The sequence below is a fragment of the Astatotilapia calliptera genome, chromosome 18 (genome assembly GCF_900246225.1).
Source record: "Astatotilapia calliptera chromosome 18, fAstCal1.2, whole genome shotgun sequence".
In the NCBI taxonomy this organism is placed as follows: domain Eukaryota; kingdom Metazoa; phylum Chordata; class Actinopteri; order Cichliformes; family Cichlidae; genus Astatotilapia; species Astatotilapia calliptera.
In genome coordinates this window covers 2596366-2616204 of record NC_039319.1, presented here as the reverse complement: position 1 = coordinate 2616204, position 19839 = coordinate 2596366, and the positions used below count along the sequence as shown (strand labels likewise).

At 39.6% G+C, this 19839-nt stretch overlaps 1 protein-coding gene and 1 long non-coding RNA gene across 3 annotated transcripts; one reads left to right on the top strand and one right to left on the bottom strand.

The window, feature by feature from the left end:
• Positions 1-1183: 1183 nt before the first annotated feature.
• On the top strand, positions 1184-7227 carry LOC113010394 (uncharacterized). Its single transcript, XR_003270334.1, has 3 exons — positions 1184-1216; positions 7016-7067; positions 7165-7227. It is a non-coding gene; the product is annotated as an uncharacterized LOC113010394 (long non-coding RNA).
• A 2593-nt stretch (positions 7228-9820) lies between these two features.
• LOC113010325 (uncharacterized) lies at positions 9821-12685 on the bottom strand. 2 transcript variants are annotated; one of them, XM_026149363.1, is made up of 5 exons: positions 12418-12685; positions 11097-11180; positions 10689-10958; positions 10482-10556; positions 9821-10128 (listed from the first exon to the last, which is right to left on the bottom strand). In XM_026149363.1, the coding sequence occupies exons 1-5, from the start codon at positions 12554-12556 to the stop codon at positions 9980-9982; spliced, it is 717 nt and encodes a 238-aa protein (XP_026005148.1). In that variant the 5' UTR covers positions 12557-12685; the 3' UTR covers positions 9821-9979. The 2 variants fall into 2 exon arrangements, with proteins under 2 accessions (XP_026005148.1, XP_026005149.1); XM_026149364.1 differs by having other exon boundaries at positions 10689-10955; positions 12418-12684.
• Positions 12686-19839: the final 7154 nt, after the last annotated feature.

The following is a 19839-nucleotide window of genomic DNA, read 5'->3' as shown; positions in this document are numbered from 1 at the left end:
CCACTGTGAGGACGAGGTGTTGTGTGAAACAGAAGCCCCAGGTTTACCACGAAACCATTCGTGTTTTAAGTCTATTTTTCACACAGCTACAACACAGCTGTTGTTGGCTCTATTCTTAGAAACATGAAGCTGCAGCATCTGGGGAACAGAGTCAAAGTCATTCCAGGGAACAGAGCGAGCTGCACTGAGGAGCAGCAGTGGCAGGAATCTTTACTTCTGATCTATTAATAACCCACAGACAAAGTTATCATTTATTTGAAAGTCTTATTCTTAGCCCTGCACACCCTAACCGAAAAAAACCCTGTTTTATTTGTTGTTTATTGTCAGTCTGGCTCTTACTCTGAGTTTGATTTGTCCGATTTAGTGATCAGTTCAGATAAAATAATTAGTACCTGACTTTAACATTCATGTGGAAAAATGAAAACAAAAACATGAACTCTGTTTTCATTCTTTATTAAACTAAATTGGCTTCAGCTGGGTTCTTTATCAGTTGAGATTGCAGCAGTTATTCTGTCTGCTCTCAGTTTTCAAACACTCATCTCCTCAATAATTTGCTTGGAGGTAAGCGCTCTCAAACTCACCGAGTCTGTTGCAGGCTCTCATCGTGTGGATACAGTCTTTTTATATTCAGCAGTGGGGAGCTCAGTTTCTACAGTCATGTAGGCACCAGCCTGATAATGAAATTGTTAATTGCCCCTTGAGGATAAATAAAGTCTTTCTGATTCTGAATGAAGACACACATAGTGTGTCATGAAATTGAACACAGCTTACAGTTGTTTTCTCATCTTCACACTCAGTCTTTGTACAAGAAAGTTACAATTACATGTCCAAATGTCCAACCTCCAAAAAAGCAGCACCTTCAGAAAGCCTGTAGAACTCTTGTTCAAGACCACTCTGAGTCTTGTGAAATGCACTTCACACACGTACACACAGGCACAGTTGTTTGTCGCCAGACGTTTATTTCTAGTTTTCATTTGTTATGACCGTGCACAGTCTGACAGCTCCGGTCTCAGCTGATTTCCAGCTCCCCCTCCGCTCCTCTCCCGTCTCACTATAAAAGGGGAAGGAAACCATCATCAGTCCGAACGCCATCAGCTGTTCTCACCGGCGTCTGCAGCACCGCCCCGTTGAGCTCACTGCACCACTCCTCCCCTGCAGCCACGCCCGGGACCACACCTCCGCCACAGTCTTTCTCCTGGAGAAGAAAAACAATCAGGTGGGTGCTCAAGACTTTTGGACAGTACTGTGTATTTTACAGCAAACAGCATAGATAGAGACTGGATACAAGAGAAACAGGGGGAAGGGACACAGGGAAACAGTTACATGGTATTAATTTCTCATAGTTTATTAGATAAAAGACCATACATACATAAGACAGATGTGTGACAGAAAGGCAAACAGAGACAACTGCAGATTGAAACATAGTGTTTGTGCTGCCTCTCTTTTATTGTTTTAAATATGCTGTAAGCCTCCTGCAGCGTCTTTAAGTTTCTGCCTTCCTTCCCGACTCAAGAATTATTAAAAAATTGTAAGAATATAAATATAATATATGAATATATTATTTAAACACCTCAGTACACGTAAAACTGTATTACTGCAAAGTAAAAAAAAATTGTGCAGAAAAATGTTCCCCATCAGCATCAAATGAATTAAAATTACTGCTGAATATGTTTAGGGTAGAGCTCATTTTAAATACTTTATATTCTGTTTAATGTCCAACATCATATTCTATAAATCACGTTTGTAGTGGCTGCCCTGTGAGGACCACATGTATGACCTGAGCTCAGAAACACAGGCCTACATCTGGATTAAAAGTCTGCAGCAGTATGTGACCTGGTTAACTGTCAGTGTCTACAGGGAGGATTCAAATATGAATGATCAATGAAGGTCAGTCTTGACAAAGCAGCGAGTTAAAGTTATTGCAATCAGACATTGTAACAGTTGCAGTTGTGTGGTGTTTCGTTAATATAGCACCAAAGGTCTCTTTGAGCTTCCTGCTCAAAAAGCATTTTTATCAGCCGCATTTGGAGCAGCCTTGGAACTGGGAAAGCCTTCGTCGCCTGGCTGTGACGGAATCGGCCGTCAAATGCGGCCTCTGGAGGATGCGGCCTAGGAATTGGGACACAGCTGTGGTGTCTGTCTACGTGTCTTTAGCTGGGTCCAAAATGGTGGTTGTTGACAAAAGTGGCTCAGATGCTTCTAGTTAGCTCTCCATTATCAGTAGCTATGCTGGCTATCGGCTAACAGTGAAAACTGCGGAAGGGACGGAAAGCCAATTTGTGTTTTAGCGCATTTGCCCTGCTGTGCGTTTTTGTGGTCTTCCTTTGTGGCTGGTTCACTGACTTTTGGTTGAAGCATGATGAAACTTAGTGTTTTGGAGTCTGTGAGGTCTCTGTGAGCTAACGAGCCATTGTTTACCTGGTTACATGAAGTCTGGCAAATTCTGGGCTCAGTTGTCTGTGTTTAGCGGACTTATGTGCATTTACGCAACTGCTCTTTTAATCATTGCTTGTTTTTGCTGTGTTTGGTGGCTGTAGAAATGGTTTAAATGAGCATTTAGCTGAGATTCTAAGGTTTTGTGGATACTACACATGCTGACATTTGCAAGAAAGGCTTGATGCCATGGAGGGTTGCATGACTCTTGACCTTTAACTGGTTAAGACAGCCTAAGTTAATGTTTGTGATGTCACAAGTATGTGCCACTGCCCTCTGTAGAGTGCGGGGGAATTGTGCTTGCACTTGGACGCATGGACTGAGATGGACTTTATATTTTTACCTCCTTAACTCAAAGTAACATTACGGGTTGTATGAACACTGCTCACTTCATGTATGATAAGACAGCAACTGTTCAACCAGGCCTTGTGAGGTTGGTGAAGATCACGTTTCTTGTTCTTGTTGTGAAGTTGTATTGTCATGTCTGCCTCTCATGTTTCCTGTTTTATTTTGAAGATCTGTGTCCTATGTCAGTGTAGTCGGCTTTGCTTGTTATTTCAGATTAGTGTCATGTGTTTCCATTTCCCCTAATCACCCCTGTGTGTTTCTGTTCGGTCCTTGTCAGGTTATCTGTTGTTCTCGGCATGTTCTCCACGTCATGTTTCTAAGTTTCATGTCAGGGTTTTTCATGTTGTTTGTTTAGTTCACCCACTTTAGGTTAATGTTAGTTTTGCTTCAGTTTGCCTTGCCCTTTGTTTGTACCTTTTTTTTTTTTAATCAGCCTCATTAAACAGCTCGCTTTTTGTTAATACAAAGTTTTGGTTCCACGTTCCTTTTGTGTCTGCATTTCAGATCCTCTCCTCACATTCATACAGTCGGCCTCAGCCAGACTGTGACAACTGTTTTATTAGACCGGACATGTTCAGAGCTGTTGTCCCTTCTCCATTATCATCAGATTTTTCCTTTGCTTATGCACTAAAGGAGTTATTATGATGCTGTATCACTTAAGCTTGTTAACTTGTTAATATTAGTTGTGTTTTCAAAAAAGTGCAGATTATTATTTTTTTCATGCACGACAATTAGAGGTCACTTAAGCCAATAGAATCACGGTAACATCACCACATTTACACCAGTTCCACCAAATCAGAAGTTGCATGCTGCAAATCCACTTATCCTTATCAGGGTCATGGGGGGCGCTGGAGCGTACCCCAGCTGTCATAGGGCGAGAGGCATGGTACTCCCTGGACCAGTCGCCAGTCTGTCACAGGGCTAACACACAGAGACAACCATTCGCACCTATGGGCAATTTAGATTGATCAATTAAGCTATCCCCACTAACAGCATGTGTTTGTATTGTGGTAGGAAGTCGGAGTACATGAACATGCAAACTCCACACAGAAAGACCCCGGCCTGATGGTGGAATTGAACTCAGGACCTTTAGCAACAGTGCTAACCACCCTGCCACCATGCTGGAAATACAAATGACCCTAAATTGAAGGCACATGCCGTCGTCCAGTCACGTGTCTGTAACTGGGTAGAAAATGGCAATTGTTGGCTCTGAAGTATTGTTTATCAAAACATGAAGTTTATTAAGCATGAAGATTATGTTTAGCCTTCTTTTGCAGCTGGTTCAGTGCATTTTGGTCAGAGCACGACACAACTTGCAGTTTTAGAATCAGTTAGATCTCTGCTATTAGAAAATGTGTTGTTTGCTTGGTTACATGAAATCGAGAGTATACGGGGTTCGGTTGTTTGTGTGTACGTACATTTTGTGAAGTGACATAATTGTTCTTTTAATTGTTTTTTTGTTTTTGATGTGTTTGGTGGCTGTAGGAAAGCTTTATATTTTCTTTGAGCTGAGATTTAGAGGTTTATATGGATACCACACATGATATTATTTATATTTACATAACATACCGGACCTCACGGTGAAATAAATGATTCAGTTTGGTTTTCAGACTCTTCTAATTGTGTCTGTTCAATTCAGTTCAATTTTACTTATACAGCGAAACAACAGTCGCCTCAAGGTGCTTTACATTCTAAGGTTGACCCTACAATAATACATACAGAGGAAAACCCAACAATCATATGACCCCCTATGAGCAAGTACTTTGGTGACAGTGGGAAGGAAAAACTCCCTTTTAACAGGAAGAAACCTCCGGCAGAACCAGGCTCAGGGAGGGGCGGGGCCATCTGCTGCGACCGGTTGGGGTGAGAGAAGGAAGACAGGATAAAGACATGCTGTGGAAGAGAGACAGAGGTTAATAACAGATATGATTCAATGCAGAGAGGTCTGTTAACACATAGTGAGTGAGAAAGGTGACTGGAAAGGAAAAACTCAATGCATCATGGGAATCCCCCGGCAGCCTACATCTATTGCAGCATAACTAAGGGAGGATTCAGGGTCACCTGATCCAGCCCTAACTATATGCTTTAGCAAAAAGGAAAGTTTTAAGCCTGATCTTGAAAGTAGAGATAGTGTCTGTCTCCTGAATCCAAACTGGAAGCTGGTTCCACAGAAGAGGGGCCTGAAAACTGAAGGCTCTGCCTCCCATTCTACTTTTAAATACTCTAGGAACAACAAGTAGGCCTGCAGAGCGAGAGCGAAGTGCTCTAATAGGGTGATATGGTACTACAAGGTCATTAAGATAAGATGGGGCCTGATTATTTAAGACCTTGTATGTGAGGAGCAGGATTTTGAATTCAATTCTGGATTTAACAGGAAGCCAATGAAGGGAAGCCAAAACAGGAGAAATCTGCTCTCTCTTTCTAGTCCCTGTCAGGACTCTTGCTGCAGCATTTTGGATCAGCTGAAGGCTTTTCAGCGAGTTTTTTGGACATCCTGATAATAATGAATTACAGTCGTCCAGCCTGGAAGTAATAAATGCATGAACTAGTTTTTCAGCGTCACTCTAAGACAGGATATTTCTAACTTTAGAGATGTTGCACAAATGGAAGAAAGCAGTCTTACATATTTGTTTAATATGTGCGTTGAAGGACATGTCCTGGTCAAAAATGACTCCAAGGTTCCTCACAGTGTTACTGGAGGCCAAGGTAATGCCATCCAGGGTAAGAATCTGGTTAGATGCTGTGGTCGCAAATTTTGAAGACATCCAGATAACCTTCTCCCACCAACGATGTGGAGATCCAACCCTTTTAGATCCAATTAAATTCAAGACACTCAAAAAGATTCTCTGGAAAAGAGCAGAATTCTTGGAACAGAGTTTAATACACTGAATCATATGAACAGCAGGAAAAATACATACAGACATTTAGCAAGAAAATTACAAAGCAGAAAGCAAGCAAAGCAAAATCCCGGGGTGTACAGCCTTAAGCCCAGACAGTAGAGCAACACAGAGACGGACAGAGAGAAACAGCAGAGGGGAAAAAAGTGCTGGGGTGTCCTCTGGTCCCCTAATATATAGGGACCAGTATCCCCGCCCCCTGCTGCTGGGTAACTTTCCCTCCCGTCCTCCAGCCAAACACAGCTGCAGGGGTCAGGTAGCGGCCAAGGACTCCGGCTACCCTTTGGCTTATCACAACAGGTCATGACACGGTGTCTGTGAAGGTTCTCAGTCATCCAGGTCATCGTAGTCTAAGGAGCTTGGAAAGAAAAGCGTCTGGACTTCTTTAAGTTTCTTGAAGACGTTTCACCTCTCATCCGAGAAGCTTAGCACCTCGGAAGAGGTGAAAGGTCACATTGACTGCCCTGTTACTGTACCACCTTAATAAAACATGGTGAAGCAAAATGTCTTGTGCTTAAGACTCTACATGAAAGTTAAAATATATATGTTCAGTGCACACAGATATATATAGTGTATATAGTTACATAGTTATACATATCATACAAAAATCTACCACATCACCATATTTCTAAGATTTTCAGGGCCAAGTACAATAACCTCAGTTTTATCTGAATTTAGAAGTAGAAAGTTAGAGTTAATAATGAAGTTAGTCAACTGTTTTCAGAGCCTCCCTTTCAGCTGCTCGTCAGTGGCTTGACTGAACCTCATTCCCTCCTTTCCTTTTTTTTTTTCCTTTTTGTTTTTTGGTGATTCTTCATCCCAGTTAAAAAATTCAGACAAATCTTGACATTTGATCGGCTCTAGTTTTCTACAGTCTTCAATGCAAGACAGACACTTTTCTCAGGCCTGTGAAGAAAGCAGTGAAGTTTGTGGCTCAAAAGCTGAGGAGCTGATCTGTGGATGTACTTAAAGACAAAGATGATGAAAGTTGATGAAATAAAAGTTTACAGTTTTAGAATAAGAAACAAAATAAGAAACGAGATGGACTTCATTCATCGTGAAAAACTGTCACCCTCAGCTGTGGTTTCTTTTCAGAATTAAATTACAACAGTTGAGGTGGAAAAGTTTTCCATTATTCATTTGGACATGCTGATCTAATGAAGATGAAGCTGAGGGAAATTGAATTTCTGACAGCAGTAAATAAAAATGGTCCCTGAGCTCAGTATGTTTGTGACTCTGAGATGGAGGTGAAACATGTGAAGCTGGGCTGTGGTTTACTGCTCTCTTCCTGTCACAGACACTGTTTGACATCTGTTCATCTGTTGGTTTTTGTTCAGGCTGCAGGGATCATTTCTCACTGTGGGGATCAGAAACCCAACAGGAGCAGTAGTAGGTGGCTGAATGATCACGTCTGATGTTGTTTAGTGTCAGAACACCTGTATACTGCAGATATTTGAATGTTTCTCTTTCTTTCTTCTGGTACCAGTATACAGAGCCACTACATCGTGGATTCCCACACCTGAAGGAGACACTTTCTCCAATTTTCTTGGTCAGTGTAGAACCACCCTGATTTGACTCTGCTGCCATGGTAACCAGTGCTGTAGAGACACAGACAGATAGATGAAGGTTAGTGTGACAGTGTTTGTTACAGGTTGACTTTGTTGGCTCCTGATTGGCTGGAAACACTCACCTGAACACAGACAGCACAGAGCAGCAGCTGGGAGGAAAAGCATTTTGTGCAGTGGTGTTTCCTCTGGTGAACCTGGGGAGAAGTGGCGCTCTGATGCAGCTGAGGCCAAACAAGGACGAGCTGTGAGATCAGACGAGGGCCACGTGGTTTCTAACAGGTCCTCAAAGCTCCCATCAGCCCCTGCGGCCCACAGATAAGACTGCTGCTGCTGATTGACAGCTCAGCTGAAGCTGCTGTGGTTTCATCGTCTTCATTTCAATCTGACAGCAGATCCAAAAATCTGGGTCACATGATGCACAAACACTCAGAAACATTCATGTTGCTGTGAATTTACTAACACACACTGTTATCTGTGGTTTAACAGCTGTGATGAAAACTCTGAACGTACAAACTAAATATAACGAAACTATAAAGAAAAATACAAACATAAAAAATAATATTCTGTAAAAATCATTTAAAAGTTCATAAATTATAAACAAAGGACTTTAAAAGAATAAAATCTCATGAAACATAATTTATAGTCAAATTCTTTTTTGTTTTTTTTTGTTTTTAAGGTTTTAGCTTCTGTGAAGCACTTTGAGATTTTTATCTTGAAAGGTGCTCTATAAATAAAGTTTTACTTACTTACTTACATGTGGTTCGGTTGTGTGTTTAAAATATGTTTATCTTTGTGAATCAAAATGAATAAATAATATTCACAGCATCTCATTTTTAATTGTTCTGTTTTGTTGACGACAGTTTTAAGAATCATTAAAATGATGATCATCAATTCTAATATCTATAAACAGTAATAAAAACAGGGCTGTGTTTCACGTCAGCTTCATTTATTTGTAGCCATGGTTAGATTTCATCTGCAGCAGGCAGTCATCCACCTTTACACACACATTTACACAACAGTACAAAAGTACTTTTTGATTCCTGAAAGAGAAATAAGACAAATGTTGCCTTTGTATCATCTCTGATATGGAAGGGATCATTTGAAGATGTGAGTGAAGGACACAAATATTTGGATCTGGTGTTGTTCTACATTTTAGGACTAAAAGACAGAAGGAAGAAAGTGAAAGTGACTGTGCGAGGCGTTGAAGTCATGAAGTCAAGTGGAGGCCGCTGACTGCTGTTACTTTCTGCTGTACAGGTTCAACAGGGACTCACAGTCAGCCTGCTAGAACATTTGGATGAAGAGAAAAAGGAGGAAAAAGACTTTGAGGGACAAATCCAATAAGATCAGCATGTTTTGAATGTGGGAATACAACAGTTTCCTCCACCATGACACACACTGGAGCCTCTTTTTGCTCACAGCTTCACTGTTTGTCTCAAAGTTCAGTTTGGAGGCCAAAATTGTTGCAACACATTTGTAAGTTTGCACTAATTTCACTGTGTGACCCTTAATGGATGTAATGAAAGAATCAGTCAGTGAAATATGAAGCTGTGCTGTAAGTTTGGAGGAGAAAAGTGTCTGAGTGAACACATGAATACAGAGCACTGACTGACACGTACACACTCCTTTAATGAGTCGCACACATTTTTGTGACTTCATGAAATGTCAAAAATGACACAACACACAACAAGCTGCGAGCACATTATTGTGTGTTTGCTGTTTGTGTGCTTTGTTTGCTGTTATGATAGCAGGCATACAGCCATGTTCTCAATGTCTCAGCTATCATTGATTATTGCTGCTCTTCCTCTTCTATTAGGCACTTCAACTCAATGAATGACACACAGAAAGATTTCATGACTGTGTTCTTCACAATAAGGAGAATATGTTATCTGCATCTGAATGACTCATGTTGCCTTGTTTCTACTTTGTTTGCATATTTCTGCTTGTTGGAAAGGATTTTCTGAATCATTCAGTAGTTTTTGTAATAATAACGACATTTAGCAAGACTTCAAAATGATTCTCCAACATTTGCTGTTCAGACTTGATCTGTTCTTACGTGTGTGATATCCAGAATGAAAAACTCAGCTCAGGTAATAAAATGGGAGCTGAGCAGACTGCAGGGGCTTCATGGTCTCTCCTTTGATTCCATTAAAGTTCATTTGTCAGCTGTGAGTTGAGGATTTGAGCTGTTTCTCTCACAGGTGAAGAACACAGATCCTTCCTGGAATCATTCTTGAAGCAGAGTTCCTGCTTGTAACTGTCATTGTGTTATTAAAGTGAAAGCCACAGCTAACGGTGTGGAGGCTGCAGAGCAGAAACCCACACAGCCCGTCTGCTGCAGGAGAGCAAGTTTGGATACAGTCAGTTTGTGCTTCACTCACACGGGTTGTTGTTGATCACACAATGAAAGTAGAATCAAACTCTTCATCTTCAAATCTTTATTGTTCACACAAACACAACTACACTGTTTGACATTTGAAAATCAAACAAAAACATGTGATAAAAATATTCCTGATGGTTTTTGTTACTACAATAAAAGTCACAATAAGCACAAAAAGAATTCTAACTCAGAGCAACAATACATGTAAAGATGTATTTATTTCAGACGATCTTCTAACTGTTGAAGAAAAAGGCAAAATAAGCTCAACACATCATAACTAACATTTGTGATCAAAGTGATGAATGAGATGAATTGATGAGATGTGATGGTGAGAAAAGGCGAGCAGGAAACAGTCAGTCAGCATGTGTGCAGTTGGTGGACGCTCCCTTGTTTGTGAGCATCATCAGCAGAGAGAGTCCACAGCAGTACACCAGACTCTTCACTATCAGCACTGTGTACAGCAGGCAGAGCAGCTTCACCCTGCACTGAGACTGGAAGGACACTGAAGGACAGACAGACACAAAGAGACAGACAGACAGTCGGGTTATTCCTCTCAGATCAAGGAGAAAAAGTCCAAATAGAAACAGTCACAGCTTCTTCTTCAAGTGGATGAATTGATGTAGTGTTTGTGTCCACTTGGGGGCAGAAGAACTCCACAAGCAGCTAACAAACTGATCTCTGACATATTATGGTCTGTCTGCTGTTTGGTGCTGAGCAGCTAGTGTACAGTGGCTTTATCAGAGCTTGTTGGATGAAGATTTGATCAATTAGTGCAACTTTAAGAGCCTAAACTTGTTCCAGCTGCCTCATTGGACATTGGAGCTGTCCATGCAGAGAGGCAGCAGGTGATCTTACAGTCAGCTGGCTGCAGAGCTGGCAGGTCTGCTGGCTCTCTCTCTGGAGGACAGGAGGCTGCTGGAGCTGGAAGCTCTGAAACAGAAAAGGAGTCAAATGTTTGGAGCTGCAGTGAGAAATGTCAGTCCTCTGCTGCTCTGCTCTCTTTGACAGCATCTCCACATGAAGCTGAATCACTGCTGAACACAGTCACCAAGCCTTCATTACCTTGTTGTGTTCGGGCCTCCACTGTGCCCCCCTCGTGCTTCACCCAGCAGGTACATTTATATGTGCTTTTCTCCTGCTGGTGGATCAGTAAGATGGAGGTGTTGCGTCCTGACTCTCTGAGCTCCAGCTGCTCTCCATCAGCAGGGGGCAGCTCCTCCAGCCGGCCGTTCTTCTTCTGTCTTTTACACGACAGCTGGACCAGGTGAGGAAACATGGCTGGGGGCACACACAGCAGGGAGCTGTTCCCCTCCACGTGGACTCTGGGTCCTGCTGTTTGAAAAACACAGAGATTATGTTCTGTTGTTTCCTCTTCTTAGCTTCATAAGAAATATTTGAAAACATAATGGTGACATGGTGATGTGGTGGTTTGCGCTGTAGCCTCAAAGGGAGAAGGTTGTGGGGTCAGACCTGCTGGTCGGGTGGGGCTCTGCTGTGTGTTTGCAGGAACTCTCGGTGCCTGTGTCGTTCTTTTCTGGGTGCTCTGATTTCCATCTACAATCCAAATACAAGTTTTTTCAGTTAACTGGTGATTCTGAATTGTGTGAACCACTGGTCCTGTTTGTGTTTGGACTCACAGTGTGTCAGTGATGTTCCCTCTATTATCCACTGCCAGCTTGAACAAGCTCTCTCCTTTTAGGACTTTTATGGGTAATTTCATAATAATGACAAAGACATTTAACATATATTTTTTTATTATTTAAAACTTTAATAAAAAAATTTCAGAGCTCACAGCGTTGAGATAACATCTTAAATATTTAATATTACACACTTTAATTTAATAAAATTAACACCGAAATAGAATGTCAGTGTTTTCTTTTCACAAGTATTTTCATAGTTTTTATGTATGAAATGAAATATTTTTATAATTATGGTTTTTTTTCAAATGTGTAAAGTGTGAAGCAAATATGACTTGATGTAACAGATTTGAAAATATTGATTCAAGTATACGGAAATGTTCGCCGTCTGATGCTGTTCTTGAGAACGAACATTTACCTCATGATATTTTTCCTAAATGTATTTAATTTTGTCAAATATGATTTAAATAAATTTAAACAGTCCATCAGGATTGAAACACTTAAGTTTGCACCGTTATATGTAAAGTTAGAATGTTTTTTATTTTCTATAAAATTTTAATTTTATTTATTTTTTAATTTTATTTAAAATATATTCTTAAATAATACATTAATTTAACCGTTAAAAGTATTTATTATTTTGCTCTTGAACACACATAAATATGTTTATTAAATCATTACTTGCTAAATAAACATGATTCTTTTTATTGTTATTTTTTAACAGAATCAGTTTTAACTCACATATTCATATATTCTTTAGAAAAAAGACTTTCTGAACAAACACATTTCTCAATGTTTTTATTTACATTTAACCAAAGCTGACATTTCTATGTACATTTTAATACCAAACATATTATTTTTAACATCAAATATGATCTTGTGTTAAAAACCAGCAGAATCACTGAGAGGATCAAATCCTAAATATTTGTAACATCACTAATATTTGCAGAAATAAAGAATAACTTTAGTTGTTCAGTGAGATTTCAACATGTTTTCAGAGATGATTGAGCTTTTCTTATGTAACAATGGCTGCAGATGAATTCTCTACTAATGATGAAAAACTAACATGTAAAGCCTGAAGCAGCACAAACTGACTTTAAACACATTTTCAGCTTCTACAATAAAACAACTGAAGGAAAATAAATGTTTGTTCTTACCTGTTACAGACAGTTTAGTTCCAGAGCCAAAGATGAGGTAGTATCTTCCTCTCACAGTGAGACAGACTGCTACAAAAACCTGTCTGCTGCTGAACGTGTCAGCTGAGGTGAATGAGTCCAAATGAGGAAGCAGGATCATATTTCAGCTCCATGATGTGTTTCTCTAATGTTCATATCAACATGACTGTCTCTTCTTCTCTTTTCTTTTAGCCACACTAGCAGCACGGCTCTGATGTTAATGTCAGTCTGTTGGTCAGTCCACTACTTTAGTCCACATGGACTGGATCTGGACTAAACACATTAAACTTTGTACAGATATTCTTAGTCTCTAGAGGATCGACTTCATTAAATGACTTTGTCGATTCTGACTTTTTAATCAGACAGTTTGGATTTTGGATTTTCATGGTTCCCTGGGTTTCCTGGTCCAACTTCCCTAGCTCAGCATGGTTTGTGGTTCTCCAGCAGTTCTTCCTGCTCAGTGTCAAATGCTCACTTACTCCTGGGTATCATTTAGTGTTAATGGTACTTGTAATAAATGTAACCTCTGAAAATAATCCTATAGCTAGCCAGGCTCCTTTAACCACTGCAGCCCAAAGTAACACAGCTCCTGTCAGCTGAGCCGGAGCAGCAGGGGTGACTGTACCACTGTGAGGACGAGGTGTTGTGTGAAACAGAAGCCCCAGGTTTACCACTAAACCATTCGTGTTTTAAGTCTATTTTTCACACAGCTACAACACAGCTGTTGTTGGCTCTATTCTTAGAAACATGAAGCTGCAGCATCTGGGGAACAGAGTCAAAGTCATTCCAGGGAACAGAGCGAGCTGCACTGAGGAGCAGCAGTGGCAGGAATCTTTACTTCTGATCTATTAATAACCCACAGACAAAGTTATCATTTATTTGAAAGTCTTATTCTTAGTCCTGCACACCCTAACCGAAAAAAAAAACTGTTTTATTTGTTGTTTATTGTCAGTCTGGTTCTTACTCTGAGTTTGATTTGTCCGATTTAGTGATCAGTTCAGATAAAATAATTAGTACCTGACTTTAACATCCATGTGGAAAAATGAAAACAAAAACATGAACTCTGTTTTCATTCTTTATTAAACTAAATTGGCTTCAGCTGGGTTCTTTATCAGTTGAGATTGCAGCAGTTATTCTGTCTGCTCTCAGTTTTCAAACACTCATCTCCTCAATAATTTGCTTGGAGGTAAGCGCTCTCAAACTCAGTGAGTCTGTTGCAGGCTCTCATCGTGTGGATACAGTCTTTTTATATTCAGCAGTGGGGAGCTCAGTTTCTACAGTCATGTAGGCACCAGCCTGTCCACATGTATGACCTGAGCTCAGAAACACAGGCCTACATCTGGATTTAAAAAAAACATTTAAAACATTTGAATAACAGAAAAATCATCTGAATTAAAAGTCTGCAGCAGTATGTGACCTGGTTAACTGTCAGTGTCTACAGGGAGGATTCAAATATGAATGATCAATGAAGTTCAGTCTTGACAAAGCAGCGAGTTAAAGTTGTTTCAATCAGACATTGTAACAGTTGCAGTTGTGTGGTGTTTCGTTAATATAGCACCAAAGGTCTCTTTGGGCTTCCTGCTCAAAAAGCATTTTTATCAGCCACAAATGTATGGAGTGCCAGGACTGCCATAATGAATTAATTAAATACACCATTAAATAATTAATTAAATGTGGCAATAATTAATTAAAATTGGAATTAATTAATTAAATAAATAGTTATGACACATGTAATTAATTAATTATTGACACATTTAATTAATTATTTATGTATTTCACATTTTAATTAATTATTGACACATTTAATTAATTATTTATGTATTTCACATTTTAATTAATTATTGACACATTTAATTAATTATTGACACATGTAATTAATTATTTATGTATTTCACATTTTAATTAATTATTGACACATTTAATTAATTATTGACACATGTAATTAATTATTTTTTTTTTTAATTCATATTTTTATTAAGGTTTCAAAAGCAGGCATTCACAGTATGTACATCATGTAAGCATTCTTCATACTTAGGTTATCTGCCTTAAATACTGAAATAGTATTTTAATTTACATCCAAGTCATAAGGGAAGAATACTTACAACGATAGAAGTAATTGAAACCATCACATAATCCGAAAATCAAAAAACAAAAAACAAAACTAACAAACCTAAGAAAAGAGAAAAAACAAACAAAAAAAAAAACAAAACAAAAAAAAGAAACAAAAAACAAAAAAACAAAAACAAAAACAAAAACAAAAAAAAACACAGATGTGTTGGTATGGGGTGATCCTATAAATATATATACATACATCATAATTATTGGTTTGTAATAGTAAAATCTGGCCTATGAGGCGTGATATATTTAACCCAGTTTTCCCAATATGATGTAAATTTCTCCAGCTTGTGGTTAACAGAAGCTGTTATCTTTTCCATGTTATAAATTTCCATTGTGATTTCCATCCATGTACTTATGTTTGGGCTCTCTGGGGATAACCATTTTCTGGTGATATTCTTTTTACAGGCCACCAATAAAATATTTATTAAATGTTGATCATATTTAGGCCATTCCTGAGGTATATATCCAAAGAACATAGTCTTACTCTCGAGAGATATTTCACGTTTAAAGATATCCTGTAAGGCATTATGTATTTCTCTCCAATAATCCCTCAAGATTGAGCAGTCCCAGAAAATATGGTAATGATTTGCACTTTGATTTCCACAGTTCCTCCAACAAGCAGGGGGGTTATCATCATAATGAGACTTCTGAGAAGGTGTTATAAAGTATCTGATTAGGCACTTCCAGCCAAATTCCCTCCACTTTTGTGAGCTAGTACACATCCACTGATATCTCCATATTGCCGTCCATTCTTCCTCTAATATTTTTATCCCTCCTTCCTTCTCCCATTTTGTTCTAATATATGAAGTCGAATGTGGTTTCAAATCCATTAGACCCTTATAGAGACATGATACAATTCTATCAATAGTTTCTGAGTTATAGCTTTTTATAAACAGTTCCATCAAGCGTGTGTTTATCATTGTTACGTTTCTCATCTTCGTGTCGGCATAGTGCCTTAACTGCAGATATCGATAGAAGTCTTCTTTTTCTAATGAAAATGTTTTTCTAAGCATGTCAAAGCTGAACAATTTTCCATCCTTCATTATACTGCACAGGGCTGTTATGCCCTTACCTGTCCAGTCCTTGAATCTAGAATCCAGTTCATTAGGTTTGAACTCTGAGTCGTAAGCACACCATTTAAGAACTGGGCCCTGTTTCAGGAAGCCGGTTTAGTGGAAAAACTGAGTAAGTATACCCTGAGTTAACGAAAACTCTGGGTTTTCGGTTTCACAAAGCGAGTTCAGCTGCAGCCTGAGTGAGTCACTATGACGACACACGCCGTGAAGCTAACCTGCCCCCTAGCAGGTTTACCACAACTAACCCTGACTGTCTCCGCCCCTTTGTCGGAAACCTGACAGTAGGAAGTCTCAGACATGGCGTGTCCCTTCCTTGAAGAGCCGGTAGATATCGAAGCCCAAATTCTCCGCAGAGCTCTCCGCCGGGAGAGAGTGATTCGAGCGCGTCTGGACATCTTACCTGATGATTTCCTGTGCGAACGTTACCGTTTCTCAGCACAATCTATAATTTATTTGGATAACATCCTCAGGCCATATATTACGCATGTGACACATCGCGGACATGCTCTCAGTTCTGTACATATTATTTGTATTGCACTTCGGTTTCTTGCAAACGGGAGCTTTCTGTATAATATTGGTGACGCTGAGCACGTTTCCAAGGCTACCGTCTGTCGGGCAGTCAGGAATGTTACAGTTGCACTGAAACGTCTCCTGTACTCATTTGTGGTGTTCCCCGGTCATAGACCCACAAGATTTATCAAAGAGGGATGCCACAAAATTGCAGGTATCAGGATGAACAAAACTTAATTTATGATGTGGTGATACTTGAACTACTACTTAAATTTTACATTTATTTTCAGGGTTCCCAGGCGTGATTGGCTGTATAGATGGTACTCACATTCCAATTATTGCTCCTTCAGTAAATGAAGGAGACTATGTGAACAGGAAGTCTTTCCACAGCATTAATGTACAGGTACATAGTTCCCTGTAGCATTTCAAACTAACAAATTATTTCATTATAGTAATGGATGCTAATTTGTGTTCTCTGCACTGTGAAGATCATATGTGATGCTGCCAACATTATCACAAATGTGGAAGCCAAGTGGCCAGGCTCTGTCCATGACTCACAAATATTCCGTGAATGTACACTGAGCACAAAATTTGGACATGGTGAGTTGAAAATACTTTAAAATATATAAAGACCAATTGCTTCAGGGACATTTGAACTGAAGTGTATCCTTCTGTCTTAGGAGAGTTCACTGGCTACTTGCTTGGTGATAGGGGGTATCCATGTTTACCCTATTTGCTTACCCCTTACCCTGACCCTGAACCGGGCCCACAGCAGCGATATAATCTGGCTAATTGCAGGACAAGAGCCAGAGTTGAAATGACTATCGGAATGCTTAAGGCCCGGTTCCAGTGCCTGCAAAGACTCAGGGTCACCCCAGAAAGGGCATGTGACATTATTGTGGCATGTGTGATTCTTCACAACATTGCCACAATTAGAGGAGAACACTGTCCTTCTGAACCAAACATCAGCAGTGATCCAAACCATGAACATCCTGACCCTCCCACGGACATACAAGATGGAAGAGCAGTCAGAGACACCATATGTCACAATCATTTCTTTTGACCCATCACCTCAACATGTTGAAAGAAGAATAAACAGATTTTTTGTTCAACTGGCTTTATTGGTCGCCTGTGTTTCCTGTACACAAAGTATTAAAAGATGTAAACCTCATAAAGTGTCTCTGTTGCTTCCTCCTCTGTAACAGCTGTCAATGTTTCTTCATTATTTTCCTGTAGTAAAGAAATAAACAACATTGCTGTTCTACTGTAAACTCATATAATCTGTGGAGTATTACTCACAACTGCATGTTGGTCTGGCTCAACAGGAGGCTGCACCAGATGCAGTACACCATCACCATCAACTGATAGAATATGAGGTTTATACAGGTCACTTATAACTTACAAGGGACCAAATGGCAATTAACAAACATACCAAGCACCTTACACTTCATTGTCATTATGCTCTCAAAGACAACCAAGACTGAGGCAAGGCAAAATCAGTAGGAAAATAACTTCACTAAAAAATAATTCATTATGGTAAAGAGTTTATCAAATGAATGAGTAGCACTGCGAAGGTGACTGTGAAGAAAGGATGTATGCACATCATGTATTATTTTGAATTTACCCCCTATGTAGGCACTTGTGTCTTGCGGGGTTATTGACTCAGAGGATGTCCCCGCAGAGATGCCTTCGGCCACAGGGCGCCCACTGTTTTGGCTGAGGGCCAACTGCTCAGCCTCTGTGAGTGGTGGTGGTGGAGGACCCCCATCTGTTTTTCGGGCCTCCGCTTCTTTTCTGTTGGCTATAACGGGTCACATTTGAGCATACAGAGTAAGCAAATATGTACTTGTAATGTGCTCAGATAATTTCAATAAGTGCTTACAGACAGAAAATTAATGTAGCCTCTAACTGCAATTGATTTACATGGGACAAACAGACCAAGCACTATGGCTCATAATACAATTACACCTTACCTGTTTGGACTATATTTTTATATTTCATTTTTACTTGCTGCCAGGAACGTTTGGGGCCTGTTGGGTTGCACCTGCGCTCACATCACGTCACAAAATAAAATGTATAAAATAACAAATAAAATAACATATGATAAAATAACGTGTTAAATGGGTGGAAATCCCTCGATCAATGTTTAAATTAACACTCACGCATTGACTCTGTCGGCTATGTTTTGCCATGCATGCTCACTTTCTTTTGCAGCTGTCGCTGTGTTACTTTTTTCCGCGGAATTTGCATGTTATCGGCATATGCTGCCATCAGAATTTCGGCCTCAAGCGCTGTAAAATACATTGACCGCGCCTTCTTTCCCTCCGTCTCCATGGTGACTCGCTTAATCTGTGCTCCGCTTATCAGGGCTTTATGTATCCTCGTCCGCGCGCTTCACTTGGGGTTAAAGCAACTCCGCCTTGATTGAACTAATTGTTATCAGCCTTTCTGAAACCGAATATTCCGAGTTGGACAGTTCGGGGTTACTCAACCGTGAGTGTCGTTTTTCACTCTGAGTTTTCCAAACCGGCTTCCTGAAACAGGGCCCTGTAATATTGGTCTCGAGTTTATATTCCTTTATAATAGTTCTCCATGTTTTAAGGGTCCTTTTCACCCACATGTTATCAGTATTTTTTATATAGGTTTGTAAGTTATTGTCAGCTAGAGTTGCCTGAATAGGTATAGACAGCATTTGTTCCTCAATGGTTTTCCATTGGGCAGTGTATGATTGGTTACACCAGCATATTATTGCTCTCATCTGCGCTGCAAAATAATAATATCTGAGGTCAGGGAGGCCCCATCCTCCCTTTTGCTTAGCCAGCTGTAGTGTTTTAAGGCGAACCCTTGGTCTTTTACCTTGCCATATATATCTAGATAACATTTTATCCCACTCATTAAATTGACTTTGGTTAATCTCTATTGGTAGGGTTTGAAATAGATACAAAAATCTTGGCAATACATTCATTTTAATAGAATCAATTCTTGAATTAAAACTAAAGAAAGGAATTAAATTCCATCTTACTATATCTTCCTTTATTTTTTTGTATAAGGGTAGGTAGTTCTGTTCGAATAGTTTTGTAAGGTCTTTCGGTAAATTTATGCCTAAATATTTAAAACACTCCGTTTGCCATACCAGAGAGTAGCTACATTTTATTTCTTCTGGTGGGCTGTAGTTATATGAGAGTAGCTGGGTTTTACCTATATTAATTTTATAGCCTGATAGTTGGCCGTATTGTTCAAATGACTGCATCAGCTTGGGTAAAAAATATGTTGGGTGTCCAAGGTAAATCAAAATGTCATCCGCGTAGCAAGCCAGTTTATATTGTGTCCCTTTGATAAAAATTCCCTTAATGTCCTTATTTTGCCTGATGGATTGAGCTAGTGGTTCCAAGTATAGTGCAAAAAGTAACGGTGACCATGCACAGCCCTGTCTAGTGCCCCTTTTTAGGGTAAAACTGTTGGATAGGCATCCATTAATTTTGATCCTGGCTGTAGGATTATCATATAATGCTTGTATCGTTTTAATAATCATATCATGAAAGCCAAATTTATATTGTACCCTGTAGAGGAACTTCCAATTGACAGAGTCAAAGGCTTTTTCAGCGTCTACACTCATCACAATTGCTTTGATTTTGTGTTTTTGTATATGGTCCATAATGTGTAGTGTCTTTCGTATATTGTCCTGTGTTTGGCGTTGATG

Coding starts and splice junctions, on each gene's coding strand:
- LOC113010325 (XM_026149363.1), bottom strand. CDS start 12,556: ATGATCCTGCTTCCTCATTTGGACTCATTCACCTCAGCTGACACGTTC. Junction 10,959..11,096: donor GAGCCCCACCCGACCAGCAG/GTCTGACCCCAC, acceptor TTTTTCAAACAG/CAGGACCCAGAGTCCACGTG. Junction 10,557..10,688: donor GGAGGCCCGAACACAACAAG/GTAATGAAGGCT, acceptor TTTCTGTTTCAG/AGCTTCCAGCTCCAGCAGCC.